We start from the raw sequence: 27,456 nt of genomic DNA, 5'->3' as shown, positions 1-27,456 counted from the left end.
GCTTTCCCTGCAACAATGTCTTATTGCCACTGAAGTCTGATTAAGATATGGTTAAATTCAGGCAACTAAAACTGTGACACCTGACTAAGAAGTCAAAGTCAGAGGCAATGTACATCTCCTCGACCTTAACTCCTTTTATTCTCCACTTTGTACACTGTTGACACATTTTGCCAGTGAACGGAAATCACTACTGATTGTCTGTCTGGTGTGTTTGCATGAGAGTGAATGGCTGACAGTCAAACCGAAATCTGTAATATTTTTCCTCATCATTATATCGTTGCAGTGGGATGGAGTGAAATATGACACATTGTGAGATTTTTTGACAAAGCAGGAATAAGCATCTTCATTAACATGGGACATAAAGCTAATTAAGAAATTGTTCAATTTAGTAATATTTTTTTCTTTCTGTCTCTCTCACCCACACATATCAACAACTATATATTGTCGCAGACAGATGCACATGTACATACACACACACACACACACACACACACACACACACAGATCGCAGCTGGCGAGGGCAGACAAACAGAGCAGTCTCTGTCTCAGAGCAGAGATGCTTGCCAATGCCAGCACTGCAGAGCCCACTGTGACGCAAGTGTGTGTTTGCATGCCCGTCTCAGTATATACACTAGTGTGTGTGTGTGTGTGTGTGTGTGTGTGTGTGTGTGTGTGTGTGTGTGTGTGTGTGTGTGTGTGTGTGTCTGTCTGTCTGTCTGTCTGTCTGTTCACACACCACAGAAGCCAATTAGGAAACTGTCTTTTTGTCTGCCTTTCTGTCTGGGATGCTGCTACTGGTGCATGTTCATATGTGTATGCATGTATGTTGCTGTGTGGGTTTGTGCATTTAAAAGCTAGTGTGTATATTTGTTTGCCTGTGTTTGTATTATGTGCTGGTAAATACTTTACAAATAAGCATGCATGTGTGTGGGGGAGTATGGATGTGTGTGTGTGTGTGTGTTTAGCTGTCATTGAGTTTGTCAGATGTGCAGACAGAGGATCAGATGTGATGACAGGTGGCAGAACCAATGGGATGTTACACTGAAACCTGAGTCAAAGGGCGTGCACACACACACACACACACACACACACACACTCACATGCATGCGCGCATGCACGCACACATCTGCCACCTGTCAGGGCTTAACTATCAAGCAAGACAGATAATCTAATGAACATGGACAAGCGTAAGGTGTCAGAGTATGTGCCTTCATATACCGTATGTGTTAGTGTGTGTTTGTGATGTGTAAATCTTTATCTAAGAGGACAGTATGGTGTGTTTAGTGCAATCACACACTGACACAGTTGTTGGAGAAGTCACATTTTTCTCTCAACATTATGAACTCCAGGGAAAAACTCAAATCTTGTTTTCTTTCCAGATGTCAGAAAGCATAAGGAGTGCTGCTGCAACTGCAACTAGCTGAGTGAAGCAGACAGCGGGCAGAGAAACACCAGTGATACACTGAACAAATAAACAATATGGGATGCTACAATTGGTAATGTAGTACTTATTTGAATTGTTTCAAAGGTTCAGGTTTCAATTATCTAAAAAAGCTTACCCTGTACTCAATTGGCTGGGGTTTAAGGTGGCGATAATGTGTCATTGTGGTGTGGTTGTACCTCATTATTAAGTGTTAAGTGCTGTTAAGTCCTGGTCGGTGAAGTAATCTCTTCCGTGTCTGTAGTACCGTAATCTCGCTGATAGTAACACTGCCACATAAAACTACAGTGTGGCCTCCATTACAGCAGTATCTCTTGATCTACAATGCTGTAGGCTCCTTCAGGTTCCAGATCAGTGTCAAATATCATCTTGTGCCTGCAGTAAGCTAAAAGCTAAGCTTTTTTCTTTATCTCATGATGTGCTGTAGCTGGGAACTATAGTGTTCAGTAATGCACTGTGTGATGTTTCAAATGTATTTGCTATCCCTGTTTTTATGCACATTTTATGTCTTTTCTATGTGAAGCACTTGGTGCATGTGGTGTCTTGGTTAGTGGGTTTAATGTTCTATCCTATATGTTATTCATTCTCTCCATATAAAAGACTGTGGTGTTTTTTTTTGTTTTTTTTAACACCCACAGCAAGATGTTTTTTTACAGGGCAGCTCCATGCTACCACAGATAACACCCACAGTGAGGTTAAACCCATGGGAAGACATTCTGGGGTAAGCTGAAATGGGCTCATTTCGATTAATCAGCACTGGTGGAGAATTTGTGTCCATTGGGAAACTGGGAGAATTTGTTACACTTGTTTGCTTCAGAGGCCGAGGTGCCGAGTGCCGTGTGTGCATACAAGGCATACTCTACCAGTCCTCGCCTATTAAGTCTCAATTTGCTGACTGTTTTCATATTAAATGAATAAGAGAGTTTGAGGACCTTTGATGGTTCTATTTTCATCTTATTTTTATTATTATTATCAAGTGGTTTTATTCTCTATTCTTTTTTTATGTGAAGCACTGCGCATGCGACTTCTTTGTAAAGCACTTTATGATACAATTCTTGTGTGAAAGCTGCTACACAAATACAGTTTATTATCATTATTACTATTGTTATTACAAATAATGGAATATGGGTTCAATAAGATGGGTTTCCATGAGTGATCTCTTTGCTGACTACAGTACCACGTAGTGTTATGGTCATGCACAAACAAACTTTAGTCAGCAGCATAATAATATTACCTGTTCTAGGATGCTCTGTAGTCTCTCAGGCTCCAGGTCAATGACATATTTCCTCTCCTGACGTCGGTCCAAGTCCTCTAAGAGTCGGCGATATGCTGCCTCATTGAAACTCTCCACACAGATAGCGCTCACCTGGGTTAACACACATGCATGTATTCACAGGTGATGTGTATATGCACATAAACATGAATAGCATGCAGCAATAAGGTCATGCAAACAAACCACAAGCAAGTTACAACTGTGTTTGAATGTGTGTGTGTGTGTGTGTGTGTGTGTGTGCGTGTGTGTGTGTGTGTGTGTGTGTGTGTGTGCGTGTGTGTGTGTGTGTGTGTGTGTGTGTGTGTGTGTGTGTGTGTGTGTGTGTGTGTGTGTGTGTGTGTTTTGGCCTGTTTCCAGGAATGTGTGTGTTTGTGTGTCCTGACCTGCCATCCGTTCTGCCCCGCTCTCTCCATAATTGCCTGCAGTATTGCATAACCTAGACAACAGAGAGAAAGGGAAGGAAAAAGGAGAAATAGAGTATTAGTTCTTACCAGGTAGAAGCCGTACTTGGGACATTGTGTAATTATATTTAGCAATTTTTGTAGGCACAGCCAAAGAAATCAGACCATTATTTGCAAAAACTTTTATTTGATCTCAATTACCACAATGTCTTTGCTCAAAATGCTAATGTCTTCAGTCGTGGGGATAAAACATTTGGCACCTCAAGCAAGAGTCCTGTGCTGAATGTCACTGTATCAACCAACACACAGAGCTTATCAGGACCAAGAATTATGTGCCAAAACGAAACAAAGAGATACTGTCAGAACATTTTATTAACATTAAACCTCTCATTACTTCTTGTTCAGTCGTGAACTTTCATTCAAATGCACTTATCGGTGTTATAGCCTGGAACAAAACACACAGTTCTTTTGCAGAATGCCAAAGCACGGTTCTGAATAGGGCGAGTATGTCCCTTGGCTTGACATTAGATGAGTTTCAAAGTTAATATGGTCCTATGAGCAGCAGGTGGCAAGATCAGCGGCAATGAATCACGGGATATCACATCAAACAGCTATCAAGAGGGGTCGAAACAAGAGGAAGAAACAACAGTGAAAGACATCTCAATATCATCAGAATAATACTGACGCACAGCTAAAGTAGAATTTTAATTGTTTAATCTGCTCTGATCTAAAGTCAGACATATGTGTTCACATAATGCATGCATGAAACAAAGTGACATGTATATCGCAACAAACAACACACACGCACACACACACACACACACACACACACGGGCGTGCACACACACACACACACACACACGCACACACACACACACGGGCGTGCACACACACACACACACACACACACACACACGCACACAGTGCAACAGTGCCAACTGTTACCCTGTTTTTTCTCCTTTGGTGGAGGCAGCTATTTACTGCTTGACTTGAAACAAAAAGCACATCTGAAGGCTCAGTGATCACAGTGTGTATGTGTGAGAATGTGTGTGTATTATTGTGGTTTACATTGCAAAGAAGTGCATTTGCTTTTATGTGTAATGGGAGGCTATGTTTTCACCTTTCCAGCCTCTCAAGTGGTATTGTAAATAAGTGTGTGTGCTCTAAATGAATGTATTTGTATTACAGGTTGCACTGAATTATTTATGTGTATGTGCTTTGTTTGTACAGTCTCGCTTATATTGATGTGATGTAATGCACAGATGCACATGCATTCGTCTACTGCATGTGAATTAATGCACATCTTGGTGTGTGCGTGTTTGTCTTGTATGCAGGTTTGTGGACAGACCACAGTTTGTTTGTGTGTGTGTGTGTGTGTGTGTGTGCCTGCAGGCTGTCTGTAGAGCAGAGCAGAGCAGGGAGCATAAAACAGATCGCAGTGTTACTACCCATTTTCCAGCACATTACCGGCAGCAGGGCCTGATGGGAGCCTATAATGAAGGGCCCTGCCTTGGCCTAGTCAAGGGTGAGCACAGCCCAAACTCTACACATCCATCCTCCGCTCCATTTCTCCCTCCTTTCCTCCTTTCACCCCCTCCTCCTGTTATATGCTACTGTATATCCCCAGAGGCTTGTGATCCCGTCTATCCTCTTACTCCTTTCTGTAATCTCCCCACTGCCTCCCTCCAGCACCTCCCACCTACCTCCACTTTCTCCTCTTCCTGTCTTTTCCCCCATCACCTTGTTTGTCTCCTCCTCCCTCTTCTTGCACCTGTCTTTCCTATTTTCTCTCTGCTCCAGCAGCTCAACTCACCTCACCTATCTCTCCCGCTTGCCCTCTTCCCTCCTCTTCCTCCCTCTGCTCCCTGTGGGTACTAACTCAGACAACCTGGACCAGAGGGAGGCACAGACAGAGCACACACAACTACACACAGACACACACACAGTGCAGCTCACTGATTCCCTGACACACCACTAAACCATGGTCTGGGGACTCTGCGTCATGTTTGACCTGTGTTTCTCTCCCTGTGGCAGGGAATTAGTCTGTGTGTGGGCGTGTGTGTGTGCGACAGAGAGAGAGATAACGTGCCAAGCATTCCCATGACACTGGTTAGCAGCCGGGGGCCTCAGCTGTGTATGCTCCACTAACTTATGTGCGCTACATGATAGTATGGTTAAATGAAAGACAGGTGAATGCTGCAAGAGTTGATGCCAAACTCTAGTTTCTGGGTGGAAAGCATGAAACTCCACCCTTGTTTTTGGAGCTTTATTCTTTCATGAGCAAATTGCAGATCCAGTAGAACAGCCTTTGTTCTTTTTCCACAAGAAAACAAGGGTACATTTTTGAGTTAAATTAAGACCAAATAATCTCAGGCAAATAGACTTTTAAAAATATCACCATGACTTGATGATATTGTAACACTGTTCTCCGTGTACCATGCCAAACTGAACTCCAATTAATGGGTAATTCTTCATGCAAAAATGTGTGAACTAGACTAATTTGGAAAACTATTTCAATCTTCAATAACTTTTTAATTTAAGCCCAGAAAAAGAAGACTGCAGATCTACCCAGTTAGCTCCTGTTAACACTGCGGAGTGGATGAATCTCTGCCATAGGGACACCATGCTGCTGCAGTCACAGTCATTAAAACAGTTTTGCTATACAGCAAGTATAGATGATGATACCCAGTTACAGCTCCTTTTGCAAACTCTGACCTTTGTCTTTAAAACCAACAAGGAGGGAAAGTGGAGTAGAAAACAAATGAGAGGTTGTAAGGTGAACTATACTGCAATTGTATTTGGTAAAAATAAATTTAAGGTAATGAAATTATTTTGATTTTGGAACACCAGCTCTTCACATGCCTTGTTAACCATGCATTTACCTCTGTCTGTGTCGTAGAGGAAGACAAATCGGCTCCAGTCGTAGTGGTCCAGCAGTGACAGCAAAGCCCCTCTGATGGACGGCCGGAGCTGCAGGGTGAACTGGCCCTCTCCTTCACTGGGGAAGCTGGGCGTCACTAAGCTGATGTGCAGGGCCCCACAGAACGATGTCAGCGTGTTGACTGAGCGCTTGTCGTAAAGGCCGAAGATGGCGAAGACCCCTCTCGAATACTGAGAACAGACTGAGGAGGGAGGAAGGAGAGTGGCGTGTTGGGGACAGAAGTATCCAGATGGAAAAAGGGAAAAAGGAGAGCAAATGAAGAAAAATTAGCTCCCACAAATACAGCGTACACTCAGTGACAGTTACTTTTGAGAACTTTGCAATGACAAATGAGCAGACAAAGAGCAAACAGGCGGATGGGACAGAGAGAGACACATGGCCCTTAATTAAACTCACACTGTGGAATCTGTTTACACGTGTCAAACATTTTAATGAGCAACAGCTTCAGGTTGTGTCAGCTATACCTTCCCACTCCTAATTAGACCTGCAAACAGCGTTCTTTGAGTGGTGTGGGTGAGCCTCCATAAATGTGACCAGCAAAGTCTCATGAAACTGAGATTAATTTGAAAATGCATCAAGCAGTTTTACAGGAAGGCTTATTGAGCTTCCTCTGAACGAAACTTTTTTTATTTTATCGGGAACAACATGGCAGATTGATGGCTCTAAAAGGAAATTGCGTCTCTGCCATAACACATACATTTAATTATAAAGTACAAGCACACACATTTGCGTGTACGTGGGTGGAAACCGGCCTACCCTACAAGCCCCTGGCAAGCAATTTTCCAATTTTCTGACTGGCACAAAATCATTCCCACTAGCCAAAACTGGCATGGCTACTTATACAGTTGTTAAGGAAATTACAGTCAAATAATCCCACCTGCTTAGAGCTTAACATCCTTAAGATCCATCCATGCACGCACGCACACACACACAGATGCAAAACCCTTGACCGAGCCGCGAGCTCACTTCAAATGTGAAGTCATTTTCCACTACAACACTGCAACTCAGTCTTCAAACACCCCGAAGCTTTCAACCATGACAGAGAGGAGAGTGAAAAGCACTGACGTCCTCCGCTATCTCGCTTCCACAAAAATCTCTCCTCTGCTTCAGTGTGTCGTTCATGCGCGCTCGACCAAAAGTGTGTTTAAACAACAACAAGAAAGAAAAGCTCTTGGGTGTGTGAATCGGCGAGTCCTGCATATGCCGACAAATCGACCGAAATGTGCACACAAACACGTGCTTTACTTTCTAAGGATTCAGCGAGCGAAGGGACTCAAAGTGTGTGTCGACTCGTTTTTCTTTTTACACCCTTAAATGCCTCTCTTTGTCTGCCCCCTTTTCTCTTTCATCCTCTTATTTCATCCCCTCCTCTATCTCTTTAGCCCCATTCATCCTTTCAGCTAGATGCTTTCAGGCTGACATGTTTTGAGCTTCAGCTCTATCCTGCGTCATAATTCACTCTCCACCCTGTAATACGTCACACTGGAGTAAACAGTAAGACAGGGGGGACTGCAGACTTTGCTTTTGGCAACAACTGGCCATCACTCTATAACCTTTTCTCTCTTTCCCCGGCTTTTGATCTCCTCGTGCATCACTTCACCTCGTACCTTTTTCCTCTCTCTTCTCAATTCAAGGCTGACGCTGCATCCATCCTCTCTCTTTCAGCTCCCACCATGCACTTTTCTTCATCTCTTCTTTCCCTCTCTGACTGCCTCCTCTTTCTGTTCCTCCCTCTCTCCCTCCTCCTGGGACTCAGAGTAATTCCATTATCAGCTATAAGCCTCAGTGGGGGTAAACACTGAGGGAGATGCAGCTTTGACGGTTCAGCTTGTGGCAATTAAACAAAGCCGAGGCCCCTGCACCCAGGAGGCGATAAGGCAGGGATTTAGTCTCCGATTATGACAGCAGCTAAATGTCTTCAATTCAGAGAACTAGCATACTACGTACTTAGCATGCGTCATTCAGCAGGAGCTGAGTCATGGTGTCCTCAAAGTCAACGGACTTAGTGTCTTCCAAGATGATTTTTATGGCATTTTCAGGGTTTATTTGACACTTCAGAGCACAAAACAACATGAAAGATGGTTCTAGAGATGAGACTGTACGTGACAAACTACAGGTATTATATTATACTGAGACACCAGAACCTGGAATGCACAATGATGTTTATACTAAATCAGCATTAAGTGCTCAAAGAGTTGAGCAAATGTTCTTCTAAAACGGTGCGATGACAAACGACTGAAGCAAACAGCAAGCAGAGGCAGTTTGGTACGATGTGTGCATGTGTTCAGACTGAAACATGCAAAGGACGTAACACTTGGCTTTCATTCATGATGGCAGCGTACTGATGAAAAGTGGCTCTTGACTGAGAGAAATCATGTCCTCACCCTGTCTAAGGACAAAGAGAACCTACACACAATTTCTTTGTGTTTTCAGGATCAGCTGTTTTTGGGAAAAGAGCAGCAGAGAAAAGCAGGAGAACAAGAAGGAAGCATTGCACATGTGAACTGACAGACTGATGATTTTTCTCTAGAAAGTTACTAAAACTGCTGGGCTCGAAGTAGTTTGTGACATCTCTATCTGCAAATTTTATTTTTAAACCACCTCCTGGGTCTCCGTCAAAATTTAAGGAAATATTGACAGCAGTAATCCCAAACCATTATATATCTAAACAGTACCAAGATATCTGCAACCATACGGACAGACACACACAGGCTCAGAGCACGTAGCAAACCCTCTATGTATGTCTCATTCTTCATTCATCCGTTCTCTCTTTCATTGTTTTTCTCTTCTGTCTTTCACCTCCTCACTCCCTTATTCCCTTATCCTCCATCTTTTCCTTCTGATCCCGGCTTTGCCTCTCTGACTCGCTCATCCTCTTTTCTCCCATGTTTCCCTTTCTGATGTACATCTCGATGGGCTTGTTCCTCCACAACCCCCTCCACCACCAACACCACCTCTGCCGCAAGGCTGGAATGTGCCAGACAGTGGCGTCATTGTAATAAAATGTGTGCTAAGCTTGCTTTATAAAGCTTTAATGAGAGGAGGGGACCAGCGGCACGGTGCATCATCACCACAGTAAAAGCATCGGACACAATAGGTCTCCTGGGACATCCTCTACCTCTCCCTCTCGTTGCCTCCCCCTCGCTTGTTCTCTCAGCATATGTTTGATTTTTTGTTTTCGTGTGCAATCTCCTGTCTTTTTCGGGCTCTTAATTGCTCGGCCTGTCTGTCGAACCTCTCTCTTTCTCCGTGCAGACCTCTCCATAAAACTCTCCTCCTTTATCTGCTTCACTCTACGCCGTATATCAAGCCTCAGCACCCCTGCATCCTCTTCTGCAGCTGTCCCTGCCCCTCTCTGGTTCATTTCATTTGTGCCTCTGAGCATTTAGAAAGCCCTTTCAATCACGTGCATAAGCCGCACATCACTTTGTTTCTTGTTTTTTCAAATTCAAATTGATCAAATTTGCATAACAGGCAAGAAATGTATTGCTTAAACAGTGTAATACTTCACAAACTGATACCTTAGCTCTCTTTGCTTCTCTGGTCTTGTTTTCTACGTGTTCACTCTCTCCCATATTTCAGCCCTCCCTCATTCTCTCTTTCTTTACCTCCCTCAGCACAGTGCTTATGCCTCTAGACCGGCCGCTTGTTTGTATTTCACACAACAGCAAGAACAGATGCTCACAGATAAACCTGCTACTGATTTCACTGTCACCGCACTACAGCACGACATAAAAAGTAATGCACACACACACACACACACACACAGTTACCTATACGCATTCTGAACAAAAGCATATCCTCCAGCACACACGTACAACTTTCCAACTTCCTGTCCTGATGCTGAAGTTGCTTCTCACCCATTAGTCTGACTAACAACCCTCTAGCTGAAGAGACATTCTCCAGACAGCCATAGAAACACTGCAAAAATACTGTGAGCTCTCATTACCTGCAGGTAAAGGCCAAGATAAAGGAAGCACCTGAGTAAATGAGGAATACAAACTAGTTTAAAAGCCATACTGTGTATTTTTCCTCAAGTTGCCTGAGGTTGCCTACGGTGCAGCACAGGGATACCTACAGGGTGAAGGAAAGTAAATGCCAATAATAAGCTTTTATGAGCTATATAATTAGGGAGAAATCGACCGCCCAATGCCTTATACTGACATTTCAGTTTAAGGCGTTTACAGTAGTATCCTCGAGAGAGGTAAGCTCCTGTTTCTGTTCTGTTTCAGCACTGCATGAGCATTTTTTACAGAAAAAAACAAACAAAGAATGGAGCATCCTGCAGCAAGCGGCAGAGTTTCTACAATGAAAGACGCTGTAATCAAGACTAACACAAGTAGTTTATATCAGTGGCGTAGTGCAGGGTATACGCAGGTATACCGTGTATACCTTCTCATTTTTAAGGTCATCATTCTGTATACCAACCTCTAAATCCCCTCTGCATGTGTGCTGTCTTTTTTGTATGCAACTCACTACACAAGCCTATAAATCACTTTTAATAGGATAACAAAGGCATTTCCTGCTCTACTCTGCCTCTGATTAGCTAAAAGTCATTGCCTTCGTTAGTTGAGTCTACATGCCCTACTGGTGTACCTCAAATAAAATGCAGGCTACGAGAAAGTGAACTAATCAAACTGAAATTTGCTTTCAGAATTACAAACAACCTCATGATGCTCCATCAGTGCCGTTGGGGTTAGGGTCAGAGACATAGAAATTAAGATTGTTTCGATGTCTTCAGGCCCCACGACACCACTATTCACTGCAGAATAAATTAACACCCATGATCAGTCAACATCCTGAAAAAGAGGTGAGTGTGAAGTGCAAAGAATAGGACAAAGCTAAAAAAACTGAGGAAGAGTTGTTCTGCAGCTTGCAGAGTGGTTAAGTGTGAGGGGGATGATGGAGCATTGAGGTAACTGGTGCTGTGTGAAATTCAGCTTGAACTTCAACTTGAAATGCTGAACAGTGTATGAACAGTAACAATGCATGAAAAACAATATTATGAACAAGTATTCAAACCCATATGGGAAATGTTTTATCACATTACTAGATGCGTATCTTCAAGCTGGAAGGTGCTTAACACTGTTACACCGTCCCCACACTGAGTCGTCCTTACGCTAACGTAGTCCTCCAATGAACACAACGTTTAATAAATATTCATGGCTGTGCAATAAAGTCACAATTGGCAAACACAAATCAGGATCAAATCAATACGGGTTATACTAGCACCATGTAAGACTCCAGCCTTTAGTAACAGAAAATGCTGAGTCATACAGAAAGCAGTGCCGATAACCAGCTTCAAGCTATGCTTACTGACAGTTAGGTCAGGTTGAGACTCATTTTGGAGCAAAACAAAATCACAGCTGCTATAATCTGCTGAAAGGACCTGAAAATTGATAAAACTAATTGCTCATGATACAGTGATGTAAGAAGATAGCAGGAGAAGCAGTCACACTCTGCTCTCTACAGTACCTCACCTCATTATCAGTGTGCAGAGGAGGATGTGACGTTCACAAACTTCTATTAAATATCAAAATCAGTTTTCAAGCAGAGAGGAGAACAAATGTGATCAGTTAAATGCTTACAGCTAAGGTTGTACAACACTATTAGAATGAAAGCACAGACATGTTGCACACTGCTTCCCCTGGATATGAAGTACATTACAAATTTGTTTTTTCAATTACTCTGTGGTGACAAATATAATCTCTGCCTGGATTATGTTCAAAGACAACATGCTATTAAGACGTGGGATGCACAGGAAGGTGGTCAGTGTGGATTTTGGCAGCGGTTACTTTCAACAGCAAGAGCACTTTGGTTATGATGAGCGGGAGGCCGTCGTCTCGGTTAAAGGTTAATAAAGTCAATGCGTCTTGTGCTTTTTCTGACTTTTTCTGTATTAAACAAAGACCTCGATCTTAACCAAGCACTGTGAGGGCCTAAACAATCCTAAAAAAGTTTAGGCACATGGGAGAAGTTTTACGAATTTACGAACATTTTACAAATATTTTGCCTCTTAGACAGAGAAGTGACAAAAGCTTAGTTTTTTGGGGTTTTTTTGGAGTGAATTACTATGCTAAAATATCTCATAGCCAGCATTTCCACACTTGTAATTAGTACTTTAATGTCAGTATCTTTCCCAAAAGTTTGGGGGGACCATGAGCTGAATAGAGCCACTGCCTCTCACATGCCCCTGGCAGTAACGTGGGTAGCATTACTGTGTTGAACATTCAGTGAAGAAGAATGGAGAGATCTGTGTGTCTCATTGATTTCAATAGCATAGCTCTCACTAGGTGGATGGGACTTACATGCTGGGTAACACTTGCTATTTTTCTCTTGTGTTTGATAGCTGTTCTCAGCTCTCCACCACAGAGGCATTGTAACGACGGACAAAAGACATGAAACAGAACGTGGTACAAATGAAATACCGGAGAGTGACTTACAATACAGAAATTTAGGTACATCACACAACTGTGGCATGCATAATTAGCATGTTTTCTTTGTATTGTGCAGTTTGTGAAAGCCATTTTAAAGGACTATAATAGCAAAATGCTGTTTCCTGCATCTATTTTGATTGAATGATTGAATGCTGTGCAGGAAGCATGTGGATAAAAAACTGACTGTATTTTGCCAAATGGACAAAAAAGGTTTGTTCTGTAAAGACAACTACTTTCATATTGACAGTGACACTGCAGCTCTGTTAAAGAGGAGCACTAAAAAGACAAGACAGAAGACAAAGTCTGGGGATCAATAGTATCTGGCAGAGGGTGCAGTGACTGTATGGATTTCATATTTGTTCCTCTACACTATAACATGCTGTAGTTTATGGCACAATGGAGCGACAAAAAAAAAACCCAACAATAAACTGGCCACTCAGGGGTTAGGAGGAGCTGAATCACACATGATGCTTGTAAAATAACATTACGTGGTGTTTTAACAAAACATGTCGAGGTAAAACATACAAGTCACATCATTAAAGTAAATTATTTACTACTCTGCTTTTTATTAGAGACTATGAAATAGTCTAAAACAATACTGCCCATTAGGTCCATACCCAGATAAACATGGACCAATTATGATGACAAGGTAAAAGCCTTAGGATCAATGTTCTCTGAGAGAGCTCGGTTATTTTATAGCACTGAGGAAAATGAGAAGGCAGAGATGAGAGCCTTTTAAGCAGTGACCCACTGTTTTCAGGAGAATCAGCCAGTTCTCTAGTTTCCCTCCCTGAGACCCATGCGAATCATAACCTAGAACAAATAGATATGTTGTAATTATCTTGTTTAACAAAACAAAATTCTTACATAAAACATGCGCACAAGCAATGTTCAATTGCTGAGATGTTAATATTGACAGCAAGCCTCAAGTGTACTCATCAGCACCGTTGTGAAGACAAGATAAAAGATAAAGCCTGACGATCAATACTCTGGCAGCGGAGTCCTGCCACCTTATGGATTTCATATCTGATCCTCTCCACTAGAACATAGTTTATAAGATAACTGAGTCGCAATAACTTCATAAACAGACCAGTGATTATTGAGAGTGATAGTGTATTGTGTGCTGTGCTGTATCTGAGTGTGTGTGTGTGTGGGTTTGCTGCGCTTGTGAACGAGGCCATTTATCCTCCGTCTACCCCCTTCTCCTGTCTTCCTGTCTGTCTGTCTGTCTGTCTGTCTGTCTGTCTGTCTGTCTGTCTGTCTGTCTGTCGCCCCTCTTTCACAAAACTGCCTCAAGCAGAGAGGAAAAGGGGGCTCCAGTTGTTGTCGGCGAGGGAGGGAAAGACAAAATGGGGAGAGAGAAAAAGAGCAAGAGAGGAAGGGAGTAGTTCCAACACCCACAAGGGGGCTCTGACAGTGACGAGAGAGCATATGTCTGCCAAGCAGACACTGCAGACAGAAGGCAGAGGTAGAGGAAAGAAAGTAGAAGACATTGGAATCTGAAGGTGGATATAAAGACAGACAGAAAGCGAGAAAATGCTCCCCTGCAGGCCAGTGAAGGCAGAGAAAAGAGTGGAAATTAGTCCTTAAATGCTCTCACAGCTCCTTGTGTGTGTGTGTGTGTGTGTGTGTGTGTGTGTGTGTGTGTGTGTGTGTGTGTGTGTGTGTGTGTGTGTGTGTGTGTGTGTGTGTGTGCGTGCGTGCGTGTGCGCACCTGTGTTGGATCGTCAAACAAACGCTGTGCACACACACCTTTTTTTGGCACCCGTGTCTGAATACAGGGCTGAATCTGGGGTCAGAGGTGAGGGAGAGCAGGAGAAAAGGCTCTTGGGTAAAACTGCCACACTGCACTGTCACTTCTTTATTCTCTTTGATTACATCTTTCCACTTCTCTGCACCTGTTCTTCCTCCCCCCCGACTGCTCCTTCGGGCCCCGTCCCTCAGGCTGCATGAATAAAGCTTCTAAGAATAAGAGCACTGATTGGGGGAAATGAGGGCAGGTACCCAAGACGGGGACAGCTATCTCTATGGCCTTTGGTGTTGTCGCAGTTGGTGAATACGCTAATAGTTGCTGACACATATGGCTTCCTCCTTTGTGTCGTCAAAAAAGAAAAAATTAAAACCTTTAAAAAAGAAAAAAAAAAAAAAAAAGAAATCACTGACAATCAACCACCCAACTGTGCGATGACTCAGTTTCCACTTGAGGATAATTTAAGAAGTTATTATTTTTATAGTTGGCTGTGATGATTTGAGGTAAAAATTTCTCTAACAGTCACAAAGTGGAATAAACGAGGAAGTCGGTGGGAACGTAATGGCTTCCAAATTCTATTGTTCACAAGGGTGAATGTTTAGAATACAAAAGGGAAGACGCTGGCTGCAATCCTCAGTCTAGTTTCCAACTGGCTCACACATTATTTAGTTATTCTTTAGCGTTGTATTCTTTGACAGCTCATTTACTCCCGTCTCTGTTTGATTTTCCTCTATTGATTGATGAACTATGCAATAAGACAAGAATCTTACAGATCTGTATATCGGGTGCCGCTACAATAACAGCTTTACTGTTTGATATTCAATTTACACGTTAATATTTTTATTTTTTTTAAGTTATATACAATAAACAGTGTGGCCAGTCTGTCCAGCTCTGTTTCTTATAAAGTACATTTATATACAATTAATTTGCAACAGCAAATAGGCAGAGCAATAAACTTAGTGAGCAGGTGCGATTAGGGCAGCAAGTCAACCTCTTCTTTTGCCCTGGGCTTCGCCTCTCAGGCTACATACAGGCTGCCCTGTCTTATTAGTGGGGTTTGTTGAGGCTGCACACATTTTATTCACTGTGTATTTTACTCTATATTTTATCACTGGCCACATCTCTGCTTTGACGATGCAGCAAATATCTTAATAAATATATACCAGAAATGAACATCAGTCAAAAATAAGAGGACAGTGTTCTTTGTAGTAAAAGTCAAATGCAACATTATCTGTCATTAAGTATCAGGTCTCTATCGAGGAACCTCAGTGTGATTTTAATTAGGGTTAAATTACTTTAATTACTGAGTAATTAGTAATACACATGTGTATAGAGAGCTTCTTTTTTCCCCCATCCTTATTATGGAAAGCACCATAGCCAGTGCTGTTTGTTGTTCATGGATTTACCTTTTGCATGATATGATGTGTCATATCAAAATGAACCAATGTAGAATCTACCGTCTTTTATTTTTTGCTTGTAACAGTGTGACCCATAACTTTAGAACTTGCATCATCTACCAAATAAAAAGTCATTTAAGTAGAAGTAACATTTGTTTTTTAACAGAAAGCTATTTGCTTTATAAATACCAAATGGTGGTAAGACTGTGAAATTGACATTTCATAAACAGTCCTGTTTCGGATTTCCCTCAATAATCTTCAATTTCCTGTTGTGATGTGGTGTGAAGCCCTGCACATTAGGGAAATCATGGGTCTCAAAAATGACTTCTTAATTTTAAGTTTGGGACATTTTTCTGCATTAGTCAACAGTGAAAATGGAGAGTTACCAGAAAATGGGGAGTGTGGGAATTACACGCAAAAGTGATTGAACACTGATGTTGGTTGTAACTCAGTTCAATGAGCCATGGATACGACCAATCAGCACTTCTGTTTTCCATTCTGTAAAGATATGAGGAAATGAACAAATTTTGGTGACATCTCATTAGTGTGTCAAGTTCATATCTCTTAGCTCAGCACATCACTGGGTACATCAGGCTCGTCTGGCATCACACACACAGTGACAGAACTGGCCCTGGTTGTTGCTCTGCCATCAAAACAACCAAAAGGCATTTCCTACAAAACTGCTGAAGTCAAGTGTTCTGGATATTTCCTGGAATTAAAGTCCACTGCTGTAAAACCTCTGGCAGTCCGACAATGTAAAATAGACAGTTGCCTCAGATGAAGTGCAGGTAAAGTATGATGCCTTCACAAAGTATCAACTGCACGTTAAGCACAAGCATCTGACACATTTTTCAATCATCGTCAAACATTGTAGCAGCAGTTGCAATAAGCATCCCAGCCGTCAAAATCTCAGGCACTTCAACAATGCTCGTTATTGAGGCAACATGAAAAAATGTCCTCTGGACCTGTGCTCACTGTTATACATCTTGTAAAACCGAACCTGGCAAAAAAAAGAGGCTCGCTGCAAAGATGTAGCTCAAAGCATGTCTGCTCACAGTATGATATACCAGTAAAACATGCATACACACACACACACACACACGCACACACACACACACACACACACACACACATTATTGACAATGTGCTGCGGAAACTTTGCCTCATGATGAGGTCTGCAGCCACAGAGATAAAAGATAGAAGGCTGGAGACAGAGGCAGAGAAAAGATAAGAGAAAAGGAGGGAAGAAAACGACATGTCACCTGTCACAGTGCTGTGCTGTGTGCCCCTAGGACACAATCCTTTAAACAGGGGTAATGTATGTGTGCATGTGTGTGTGTGTGTGTGAGAGAGAGAGAGAGAGAGAGAGAGAGAGAGAGAGAGAGAGAGAGAGAGAGAGAGAGAGAGAGAGAGAGAGAGAGAGATGTGACAGAGAGCCTTTTTACTCCAGTCATCTTTAAGCACTACTAACAGTAGCTAAAGCCCTGCGGGCCTGTCCAGTATGAACGCAGTCATTCATCACACACACACACACACACACACACACACACACACACACACACACACACACACACACACACACACACACACACACACACACGGCTGATATCAAAACCATTCATCACAGCAGACGGGGAGAAGAAGGAGAGGAGAAGAAAGTGAGGACGGGAGGAGAAACTCGCTCACTGTGCTCTCCTCATACTGTATGTAAGGAGTGTGCTTTCATCTCCCTCCGTGGGAGCGATCAGACAGAGAAACCTGTGAAAACCCCTGATTTCCTATGGTATGGCACACTTGGCATGCACTCGTCTCTTGTGATGCTTTTTGGATTTTTTTTGCAGCCATGCATAGACCTTCAAATATTCTCATCTTGTCAATTTCACACACGGGGCCCGGCAGCCCCAGGTGCATGGAGACAATTTTGCCCCCACATGGTTTACCTATGGGCGTTTTGAAGCAGATCCCTCTGTTGTGACACATCTCTGTGTGATCACTCCTTAAGAGTGCCGAAGCATGAGGAGTGTTCTGTACTGCAGTCCCACAGAGAGCTAACTAGGGCATAAGTATACACGTTATTACAGATGTGAGCATGTAGCAGGAGGGATTGGACTGCAAAAATGTCAAATGTTCTCTTTATTCTTTATCTTGTATTGTAAGGATTGAACAGTTCTTCAGTTTCAGGCCTCTGTATAATAATGTTACCTGACTTCCTACTTTGCTCCCAATGGACATGAGTTACAAATCCTTCAGGCGCTAGAGGACTACTGTACTGTAACTTAAACAAATTTACTTTTCGGCTATTTCCTCAAACAACTCATTTTTCTTGGAAGGACAATCTTGAAACTTCAGCTGCAAATTTCTAGTCATTTCAGCTTTGGATGCATCAGCGGGGATTTGGATTAGTGTCCAAAGCCAAAGGTAGTGCTGCATCTGGTGCTCTTTCCACAGCAGCACAATAGCTCAGTACACTCTTAACACACAGCAAGTCCAAGAAGTAATAATCTCAGAATCCATCAGCTCTTGTCTGAGGATGATTTATCTTCTGGGGGCAACAGCCAACGTTTTGGGGCTTCTGGTGTGACCAGTGGGCAAAGAGTTCTTCTTCTGCACTGTCATTGTTTCCAGTCTTGAGATGTGAAGACAACATTGTGGCTAATCTCAAAGCTCAAATGTGATTGGTCAATACCACTTGGACGACAAACAGAGGCTACTGCGCTTCCAATCCCAAAATCTCGTGTCTTATCTACAAATTATGCATTCATATCTGTTAAAAGAGATTAAAGCAACTCAGAGATAATAAAGGTTCCCAGTCTGATTTCAAGCATCTGCTGGGAAATCTCACACGTTTTTCGTGCAGTGCTACAGCACAAAGCCCTGACCGCTAACTGATGCATAATAAGACAGGTTGAGGAGCTGTCAGGGAAAAACTTGTGTAACCTTCTCTCAGAGTGCAACTACTGTTACCTGCTGCTGCCGTGAAAAATGCAAAATGTCTCCCTCCCTCTAGCCTTTTCATTTTATCATCAAGCTTGTCTCTTCTGCTATCATGATAACATTTCTGGGTATACAATGGTCAGAAATAAGAGAGAGGGGGAGATAATGAGTGTTAATTGAGAGTAAATGTGGTTTCTCGTGGGACCAGAGAGATGAGACAGAAACGTATTCCAGCCAAACATCTGGGCACAACAGTGTCTGTGTGTGTGTGTGTGTGTGTGTGTGTGTGTGTGTGTGTGTGTGTGTGTGTGTGTGTGTGTGTGTGTGTGTGTGGAACATCTATCCTTTTTCATCCTTATAACCACAAGGAATGGCAGAATATTACTTGATGGAAGGTCCTAAGAAGAAATAAAAATATGTCCTCATCTCTGCGCATATGTGTGTCTGTCTCTTCCACACAGACAGACACACACACACACAGGTGTTTGTTTGTCTGTGTACGTCCCCTTCAGCCGAGCACGTCCATAGTGTGCGGTCACACAATAAACAGAGCCGTAATTTAACAGAAGAAATGACATCCCACCACCCATTTTCTCCTGCTGTCTCACTGCTCACCTCGCTATTCCTCCATCTCACTCCACTTGTCTCCTCTGTCATCCCTGCCATCTCTCCTTACCCTCTGGCTCTCATCTCGGCTTCTTTTTACACTACCATCAGATTACATTTGACTTGTTTTGATATGATTTGGTCAATTCAATTCAATTCAATTCAATTCAATTCAATTCAATTCAATTCAATTCAATTCAATTCAATTCAATTCAATTCAACTAGTCAGGTGAATTTTGGCTGGGTCATCTTATCAGAACAGGATATGCTCATGCAGCTGTGGCACAGGAGGCTGAGCCAGCTGCCCATGGACTGCCTGATTGCTGGTTCGATCCCTGGCTGGAGGGACGCCGTCCAGCCCTGATACAACAGCTAGCGTTAAGTTAGCCGGCCCGTCTGCCTGCGCAGACAGCAGCTGCGCACACGCCCCTTGAATCGAACAAAATGGGATGGCCTTGAAATATGGGAGAAACCAAGTCTTCAAGATTTATTAATCATTCATCTATACAATGAAGTGAGAAGACATAAGTGAGTGTTTAATTAAAAAGCGTACCGTAAAGCTTCTTGATAACATTATTCTAGAGCAATCACAGTAACTCACTTTCAGTTTGCTAGCATTCACGGCAGAAGAGAGCAGAGGGAGTGTGTGTTGTGTTTGCATTTCAGCTGCAGACGCCTGCATGTACACAGTAAATCTGTGTGTGATGAAGCCGTCTTCGCTGGCCTCTTAACCTCCTTGTTTGTAATGAAAAAGATGCTTGCTTTGTAAAAGTGCAAGGAGCTGGGCATATTTTTACTCAATGTGCCATTGTGATTAAAGTTAAAAACCAATTTTACTCAAAGAGCATTGTGCTTACAGTAGTCTCATATCGTCTCATAGCAACAGTAGGAACCATGACTAGCACTTTCCCCAAGCATCTGCTAAGTGTTGCTGCTAGCTAAAAAAAGAGGTGCTTGGTGGAGCCCTAAGTGCCTCATATCTCTCCCAGAAAGAGCAAAGACAGCGATTTAATTAGGAGCACCAAAAACGTATCTGTTTGTATTTATTCCACTTCAGTGATATGCCTCCTGCTCCTGTAGAGATTGACTCCCCCTGACACTGTGGTCTGACCTGCTGATGGAGGTGAAGGCAGCATGTCAGTACAGGGATCAGTAAAGTATTACAAGCTAGTATATATCTGGATCTATTCTACATTAATAGGTTCCTGTGTGGTTTCTTACCCTAATTTACAAGTCCACCTTGGTCCGATCAGTCGTCAGGCCCAAGTTATATTTGTAATCGGCTCAGCAGTCATAATGTGTGCCCTCACCATAAGAGAGACATGGTCTTACATTTTACACCCAGTTCGTAAAAGACTGACTATTCAATGACTAAAAGTGCAAAATACAACAATAAATGCAGGAATTAGATTTTATTTTATTTTTTTCAAAATTCATTTTACGTATTTTATTTCTGTCCCGATGTTTCTGAACCCTTCTTTTCTGATTTGAAGTCCTCTACGTTTCTTGATTCCCAAAAATTGGCACATGCGTTTCCACATAGAGGTACTATGTGTTTTCTCTGGGAGCTTCTCATCAGTAGATTCTGCCTCCTCTGTGGACTCAAGGGCAACTTGAGCCTCTTTCAGGGGTGTGATGACAGCTGTATCCAGAGGAGGGAATAGGAGGAACCCTTCCATCTTCAATGGCTCATCCTCACCTGTTTCTTCATTCCTGGCCTTCGTTTGGGGAGGTCGACCATCCTCTCTCTCAGCCTCAAGCTCCGTGGAGAGCTGAAGGTTGAGTGAGATCTGATCGTTGAGCTGAGTTTTCAGCTCCTCCAGTTCTCTCCCGAAATTTTGCTGCAAGGTGCTCATCTCCTCCGCCATCTTTTGACGGAGGGTGTCCTGCTCAGCCCTCAAGGTGTTGATCATGCCCAAGCCTTCTGACACCATGTCCGTGTAAGACTTTATTTCTTTGTCAAGCTCACACTGAAGTTTGTCAGCCTGCTGTCTTGCAGTAATCAGATCAGTCTCATATCTTTGGCTGATCTCCTGGTAGGAATCTCTGGTCCTTTCCAGTTCCTCTTGGAGAAGCTTGTTATTCACTCTCTCCTCTTGGAGAGCGGTTGTCAACCTCTCCTGGCTGAGGGCACATGCTTCTTGCAGCTCCTTACTGTGTTTTTGAAGGCGTGTCTTGTGCTGGAGTTCATTCTCGAGCTCACGCTGAATGGTGTCGACCTGCTGTCTCGCAGTCATGACATCAGCTTCGTACCTTTGGCTGACCTCACGGTGTGAAACAGTGATCTTCTCCAGTTCTCCTTGGAGAAGCTTGTTCTTCTCCCTTTCCTGCTGGAGCTCAGTCGTGAACTTCTGCTGGAACGCCGCATATGCCTTCTGGAGCTCTTGGTAATTTTTCAGAGGGAGATTCTTTTCCTCGACTTGCCTCCCAAGCTCACACTGAAGGGTCTCAACCTGCTGTCTGACACTGATGACGTCAGTGTCACAAGTTGGGCTGACCTCTTGGTGTGAAACCATTCTCTCCAGTTCTTCTTGGAGTGTCTTGTTCTTCTCCTTCTCTGCCTGAAGCTCAGCAGCAAACTTTTCCTCACTGATGATGTGAGCCACCTGCAGCTCCTCGTAATCGACTTGAAGATCCCTCTTCTTCTTTCTCTTGGCGGTATTTCTTGCCTGAGTGGCAATCTTAGCCATGTCGAGAGTTTCTGGATTGCTGTATTTTACCAGCCTCTCCAGTTCCCTCTTTGTTTCTTTCCCCCTGTTGATGTACATTTCTTTCAAGGTTTTCTGTCTTTGCCACTGGTTTGTGGTCCTATCCAGCTGTTCAGTTAGAACCACTCTTGCACTCTGCTCGCTGAAAGACTTGGCCATCTCTGTGCCCAACTGTTCGCTGAGTTCACGAACATCTTCGTGCAGATCGTGGCACTCCTTTAAGATGTCCTTCGGAGACTCGTGTGCGACAGGCACTCTTTAGGTCAAGAAACCAATACCAGCCATCTCACTCACAGCTCAAACCATAACCACCACCATAAACCAGCACAAAAATGACAATTACAATGTCCTTAAACAATCCAGTGTGATAGTTACACCATATGTATTTTTTTCTGTAGCCATCTCTGCTTTGACAAGACTTCATAGCCTGACACTTATTGCAGCTGGACTAAGCCCCACTGGTGGCCTACGGCAGCTTTCCTGGGGAATCATCATCAGTAATGTAGCAACATAGCTCCCCAGCTGCCTACCTACCTACTCCTGGATGTGCCAGTCCGCAAAAAGATATGTTTTAGTTTGGATTATAAGGAGTTTCAATTATCGAATTAGGCGTGTTACTGGGATTTTATAAATTTAATGTGCACAAATATAATTTTGGTAACCTCACAACCTCAACACAGACAAATTGTGTGCACCCCCTATGACCTCTGGCACCCCCCAGTGGGGGGCGTGGACCTGAGGTTGGGAACCACTGATCTAATGCAACCTGGTCATTAGCTGCATAGTGTACAGTGTAAGCAGAAAGTGAGGGGGGTAACACTTTGCATGGGTGCAAGAATTTTGACCAAACACCTAACAATAATTAAAGCAGCAAGTGCCATTAGCAACATAGGCTGACAATACCTAGACTTGCTGGTTAATTGTGGAATTGGCTCCAAAGATTTTCTAACCTCCCTCTGTATAACAAATATAGGATTGAGTAGGATAATATGAGCAGTATTCAAAGACAAACCATTCTCTAATGTGAATGTGAAACATAAAACCAAACGTCAAACACAGGGACCTGGAAACTGTGTTCACTCAAAGCCAAGCACCAGACTGTGGCTACTGTGTGTCTGCTGAGCTCCCAGCCTGGGTAAACACAGATTGTAGTAGACAGAAGGTTTGGGAATCCAAAACCAACACATTAATCATTAAAGAAAACTTGTGAACAAACTTGTTTGATAATGACATGTTGTTTCCAATGCTAATGTAGTTGTAAAGGACTAAAATGAGACCCAGACATGGGAGAATAAATTGGGCTAGCTGGTTTATAAAACGCCGATTAGCATGACAGATAAAGCTAATTAGCCAGTGAACACTGCATAATTTTGCATAATTTGCTTAATAATAGGGGTGGCTAGCTGATGTATAGTGAATAGGCTGAATATAATAATGTTATAGGGTGATTCTACCAGTTATTTTTGGTGAAAGGATACACCAATCAAGTCCAAGCCATAGAGACCAGAAACTCTTTATTCCCTGAAATTGTAGAATATGGATGATTTTAACACAGGACATTCACCCAGGAGGCCATGGTTCAACTCCTGTGTCAAACCAATAGTCATTTCTAAATAGTAATATACTAGTTTTATTAGTTTCAATGAACTTAAGTATTGCTTTATTTGTGTTCCTGCTTTGTTATTTTGTTTCATGCCTGTCAACACTGCGATTTGAAATTAAAGGAAGTCCTCCAGCGCTCTGTCCTCAGCCGTTCCACCACCCTGACCCTTGAGGGATATGTACATATCACTTACACATCACGCTTCAGTTGTGAGGCTACTGCCAAGAGAGCAATTAATTGGAGAGGGTGATTACGAAAATGGATGTTAGAGAGAGTATAAATGCAGTCATTGGTGGGGCATGTTTCTACACCTCTTGGGTGCACTTGTACTTGGCAGATTTGTTGCTTTTCCCTCTGTGTGATACATTAAAATATATGGTGCATATTTTAGAAAAAGTATGACTTTGACCGAGGTTGCTCTTCATTAAGTTTGGGTAAGCCTCCTCTCTTGTGGTGAGACACTTCCACAAACTTTTAGTATTTTTGGCAGGTACTCCATCCCTCTCATGGTCATCCTTCTTCTTCATCTTTATTGGAGGTGCCGTCTGAGTGACTGAATCCTTTTCACTGGATGTGACAGCTAATATTCTACATATTAGCACCTGCTGTCATGGGGGCGTTTTTTTTGTTTTTTTTTACAGAGGTCAAAAACAGGGGAGATTCATAGACAAATATTCAAATGAGAGGACAGCGTGACAGAAGGGTAAAACACAGAACAACCCAGAAAAGGCGGGTGGCTTGACAGGCATGGTTAACTGTGTGTTATATTGTGCTCCACATTAAAAAGAAAATGTGGTTAGACTGTGAGTGATGCTGTGTGTGTAACTGGTGATGTTCTCCCCAGTGAGTTTACCTAGACTGCCTATCACATTGCTAATGGTACATATAGTATCAATACAAATGCTGATCATGGTAATATTTGCACAGATATCTAGAAATCCTATATGTCCTTGGAATTATGTTAGAAAGATATTCGGATTACTTTAAAAACATGACTGACACCTCAAAATTAGAGCCTTCAATACACTTTAAAGGGAAAACACCAGCTCATTGGTGGTAATATTATTTAGACTTTGATATTTTATCTTACTCCAGTCTGTTTTCCAAACATTGTGATTGCCTTGATTCTTAATCATTATGCACCTACACAGAACACACTGATTGATTAGCACTTAGCATGATGTAATCAGCAATATCCCCCATTAAAATTGGCAGAGGTAAAGCTGCCACGCTGTTGCTGCATTAATCTCCTGGACCATTTGGCTCACAAGCAAAAAGTAAAATGAGAGAAGGAGACATGAGGAGACAGAAGGAGTGTGTCAGAGAATGGGACCTTTCCCTCTCCTTGTTCTGTGAGTGTCCACAGTTCTGCCCTGAGTGTAACTACACTCTCCGTCCCCCTGGGAGCCTCCACATCCAGACACACTGCAGCGTCGCAGCACAGTGAACAGTACTTGTCCTCAAGCAAAAAGTCAACCTCTGCTGATGAAAGCTAAACAGACACACACACACACACACACACACACACACACACACACACACACACACACACACACACACACACACACTTATTCATCATGTCTGTATGCTCAGAAAGTGCAAACACACAAAAATCACAATTAAACAAAAACACATGCCCTTGAGGCTTGACCACACGTGATCGTAGCTGAAAGACTCACACAAAAACTAAACCATACATGAAGGACAAATCCAGTTTTCGAGTTTTCTGCAGAGACATTTTGCTGTTCCAAATCTTGGGCTGTCACCACAGGCATTTAAACTGACCTCTACAATGGAACTGTGAACCTAATCTGTTTTGCACGTTGTCCTCGGTTTATGAGGGCAGTTTTGTGTTGCCCTTTCTCAGTGAAAGGATAATGAATTGGCTCCAGAAATCATCCCTAAAGGTTGCTGCATTGCTAGAGTTTCAATATAATGGTCAAGGACTTCAGCAACCAGGGACCAGGAAATTACAGCTTAGTTTCCTGGTCTTAGAGTGATGTGTCAAAACGTTGATGTAACTCTGGTGAATTATCCATGCAAAACATGTTTAAATGTCAGAATAAACCCACTTGGGGTGGCAGATTTTAAGATAGAGAGACAGGCCCGTGACCAGAGGTTGGCTGGTTCAATGTGATTAGAGGAAAGCAATGAGTAGTACTCTAACTCCTCTCATCATTGACTGTTGAGGTGCCCTTGAACAAGGCACTCAATATTTATTGCTTCAGTGGAGCTGTTCAGTGACCGGTGAAAAAAGACAGATAAGGTTGTACAGACAAGCCTCCAATGAATGAATAAGTGGGGCCACACAGGGGCAACAGACTGGGGAAAAAGGGCTTGACAGGGCCCTAATATGTGCAGAGGCCACAAAGATATAGAATGACTAGTTGTGGATTTAGGGAGGGGTCCATAAAGAATGCCTGTGTACAGGATCCAGAACTTTATGCTACACCCTTGGACCCACATAATTTAAAATAAGGGCATTGCTAGTTAAGATCTGGAGTGAAAAGTGTGAAAATATGCACTAATCCAAGGACCTGCAGTTCAGGGTGCTCTACTTCAGTGCTTCCCTTAGAAACAAAGGCACCCTTGCGCTACATTATGCAATATAGAGCTGACGCCCAGCCATATTTTCAGGACAGCCCCTGTTCCATCTTTATGTATTTTCCAGTTTGGGCTTTCTTCAGCTATTAAGTGTTGGATGGTAAAAACCTCATCACCTTGTCATACTTATCAAGATTGATAACGAATAGTTTGTTAGCATTCAATAGCTACATAGTGATCATGGCTAAGGATTTTATCTTTGAAAAGAGTGCACAGACAACCCCAAGAGTGAGAGTAGAAACCTGCTCTGGGAAAAATACCCTGAGAACTACCAGCTAGTGCACCAGAAGCTAACTCTCAAGATGGTTGAAACTCGGAGCTCAATAATCAGACTTTCTCTTTCGAACATTATGCACATGAGTGTATATGAAAAGATATCAGGAAATCTTGAAACACTGAACAGTAGTGATGAATACAGCGCACACAGTAGAAGCAGCTCATCAAGTGTTCATGAACTTAAAGAGTGAGAGTGCAACACTTGTCTTAAGTGCTGCTCCTCTCCAGGTTTGCCAGAGATAACAGAAGCTGAAGCTCTCGCAGTTTTTAATTGACCGCAGTCGTGGCAACCAGAATGCTGTCGTGTGATCGAATGCACATGTACACACAAGAACTGCAAGATGCATAAACACACAGCAGCTATTGTGGGTTTCGTGTTTACAGTACACAGCTGTGGACACAGCACTCACTTTTCCTCACACTGTGTTTTGCAGTGATTTATTTTTTCCTTGGGCATGGAATCTAATGCTGAGGATTTGCCCAGTGAATACAATAGAAAAAAGTTTATCTGAGACGCACAGCACCAGAATGTCCTAGTTAGAAAGCTGTCTGAAACAGATTTCTCCTCGACAGAGAAACTGTGTGAAAGGAAATGTTAAGCGGGTTTCTTTTTTTTTTTCCAGTTTCGACATTGCAGTAGTTGATGCTGCAGACTTTAATTAATAGTGCCGCCACAGCTAACACATAAAACAACATGAAACAAACACATAAAAGTCCAGGCAAGGACATGAATAGGTGCAGTTCAGCCCTGTGAGTTCAGTAAACAATATCAATTGACAATAATTGGCTTGAGAACTGGGGCCAAATCATTTACACAGACTAGTGGAAGTATGCTGTATGTCAGCACATTGTTTCTCACTACCAAGTCTGTTAAAATGGGCTTTGTCAATATTAGCCTGCCTGACACGGCTAGGGGTTCCTCCTTATCTATAAATAACAAATCATACTCAAAGCAGCATTAACAACTTTGTTTTTGCATTTTGGTGTACAGTACTTATATATTTTCTTAATCGCAGGGCTAGGGCTAGCCATGCAGTTTTCCTTGTAGCACAAACCCCGCTGTTTACATAGACCCCTGGGCATAC

The 27,456-nt window shown here is 42.7% G+C and overlaps 1 protein-coding gene across 7 annotated transcripts in view; it reads right to left on the bottom strand.

The window, feature by feature from the left end:
- gria4a (glutamate receptor, ionotropic, AMPA 4a) overlaps positions 1–27,456 on the bottom strand; it is a 103,530-nt gene that overhangs the window by 52,178 nt on the left and 23,896 nt on the right. For all 7 annotated transcript variants that reach the window (XM_070969806.1, XM_070969807.1, XM_070969804.1 and 4 more), the window contains 3 exons: positions 5,998–6,237; positions 3,098–3,150; positions 2,676–2,807 (listed from right to left, as the gene is read on the bottom strand). In XM_070969806.1, coding sequence (XP_070825907.1) covers positions 2,676–2,807; positions 3,098–3,150; positions 5,998–6,237 — 425 coding nt within the window. The remainder of the gene's footprint in view (positions 1–2,675; positions 2,808–3,097; positions 3,151–5,997; positions 6,238–27,456) is intronic.

The sequence above is a fragment of the Chaetodon trifascialis genome, chromosome 9 (genome assembly GCF_039877785.1).
Source record: "Chaetodon trifascialis isolate fChaTrf1 chromosome 9, fChaTrf1.hap1, whole genome shotgun sequence".
NCBI lineage: Eukaryota > Metazoa > Chordata > Actinopteri > Chaetodontiformes > Chaetodontidae > Chaetodon > Chaetodon trifascialis.
This window is presented reverse-complemented; position numbering and strand designations above follow the sequence as displayed.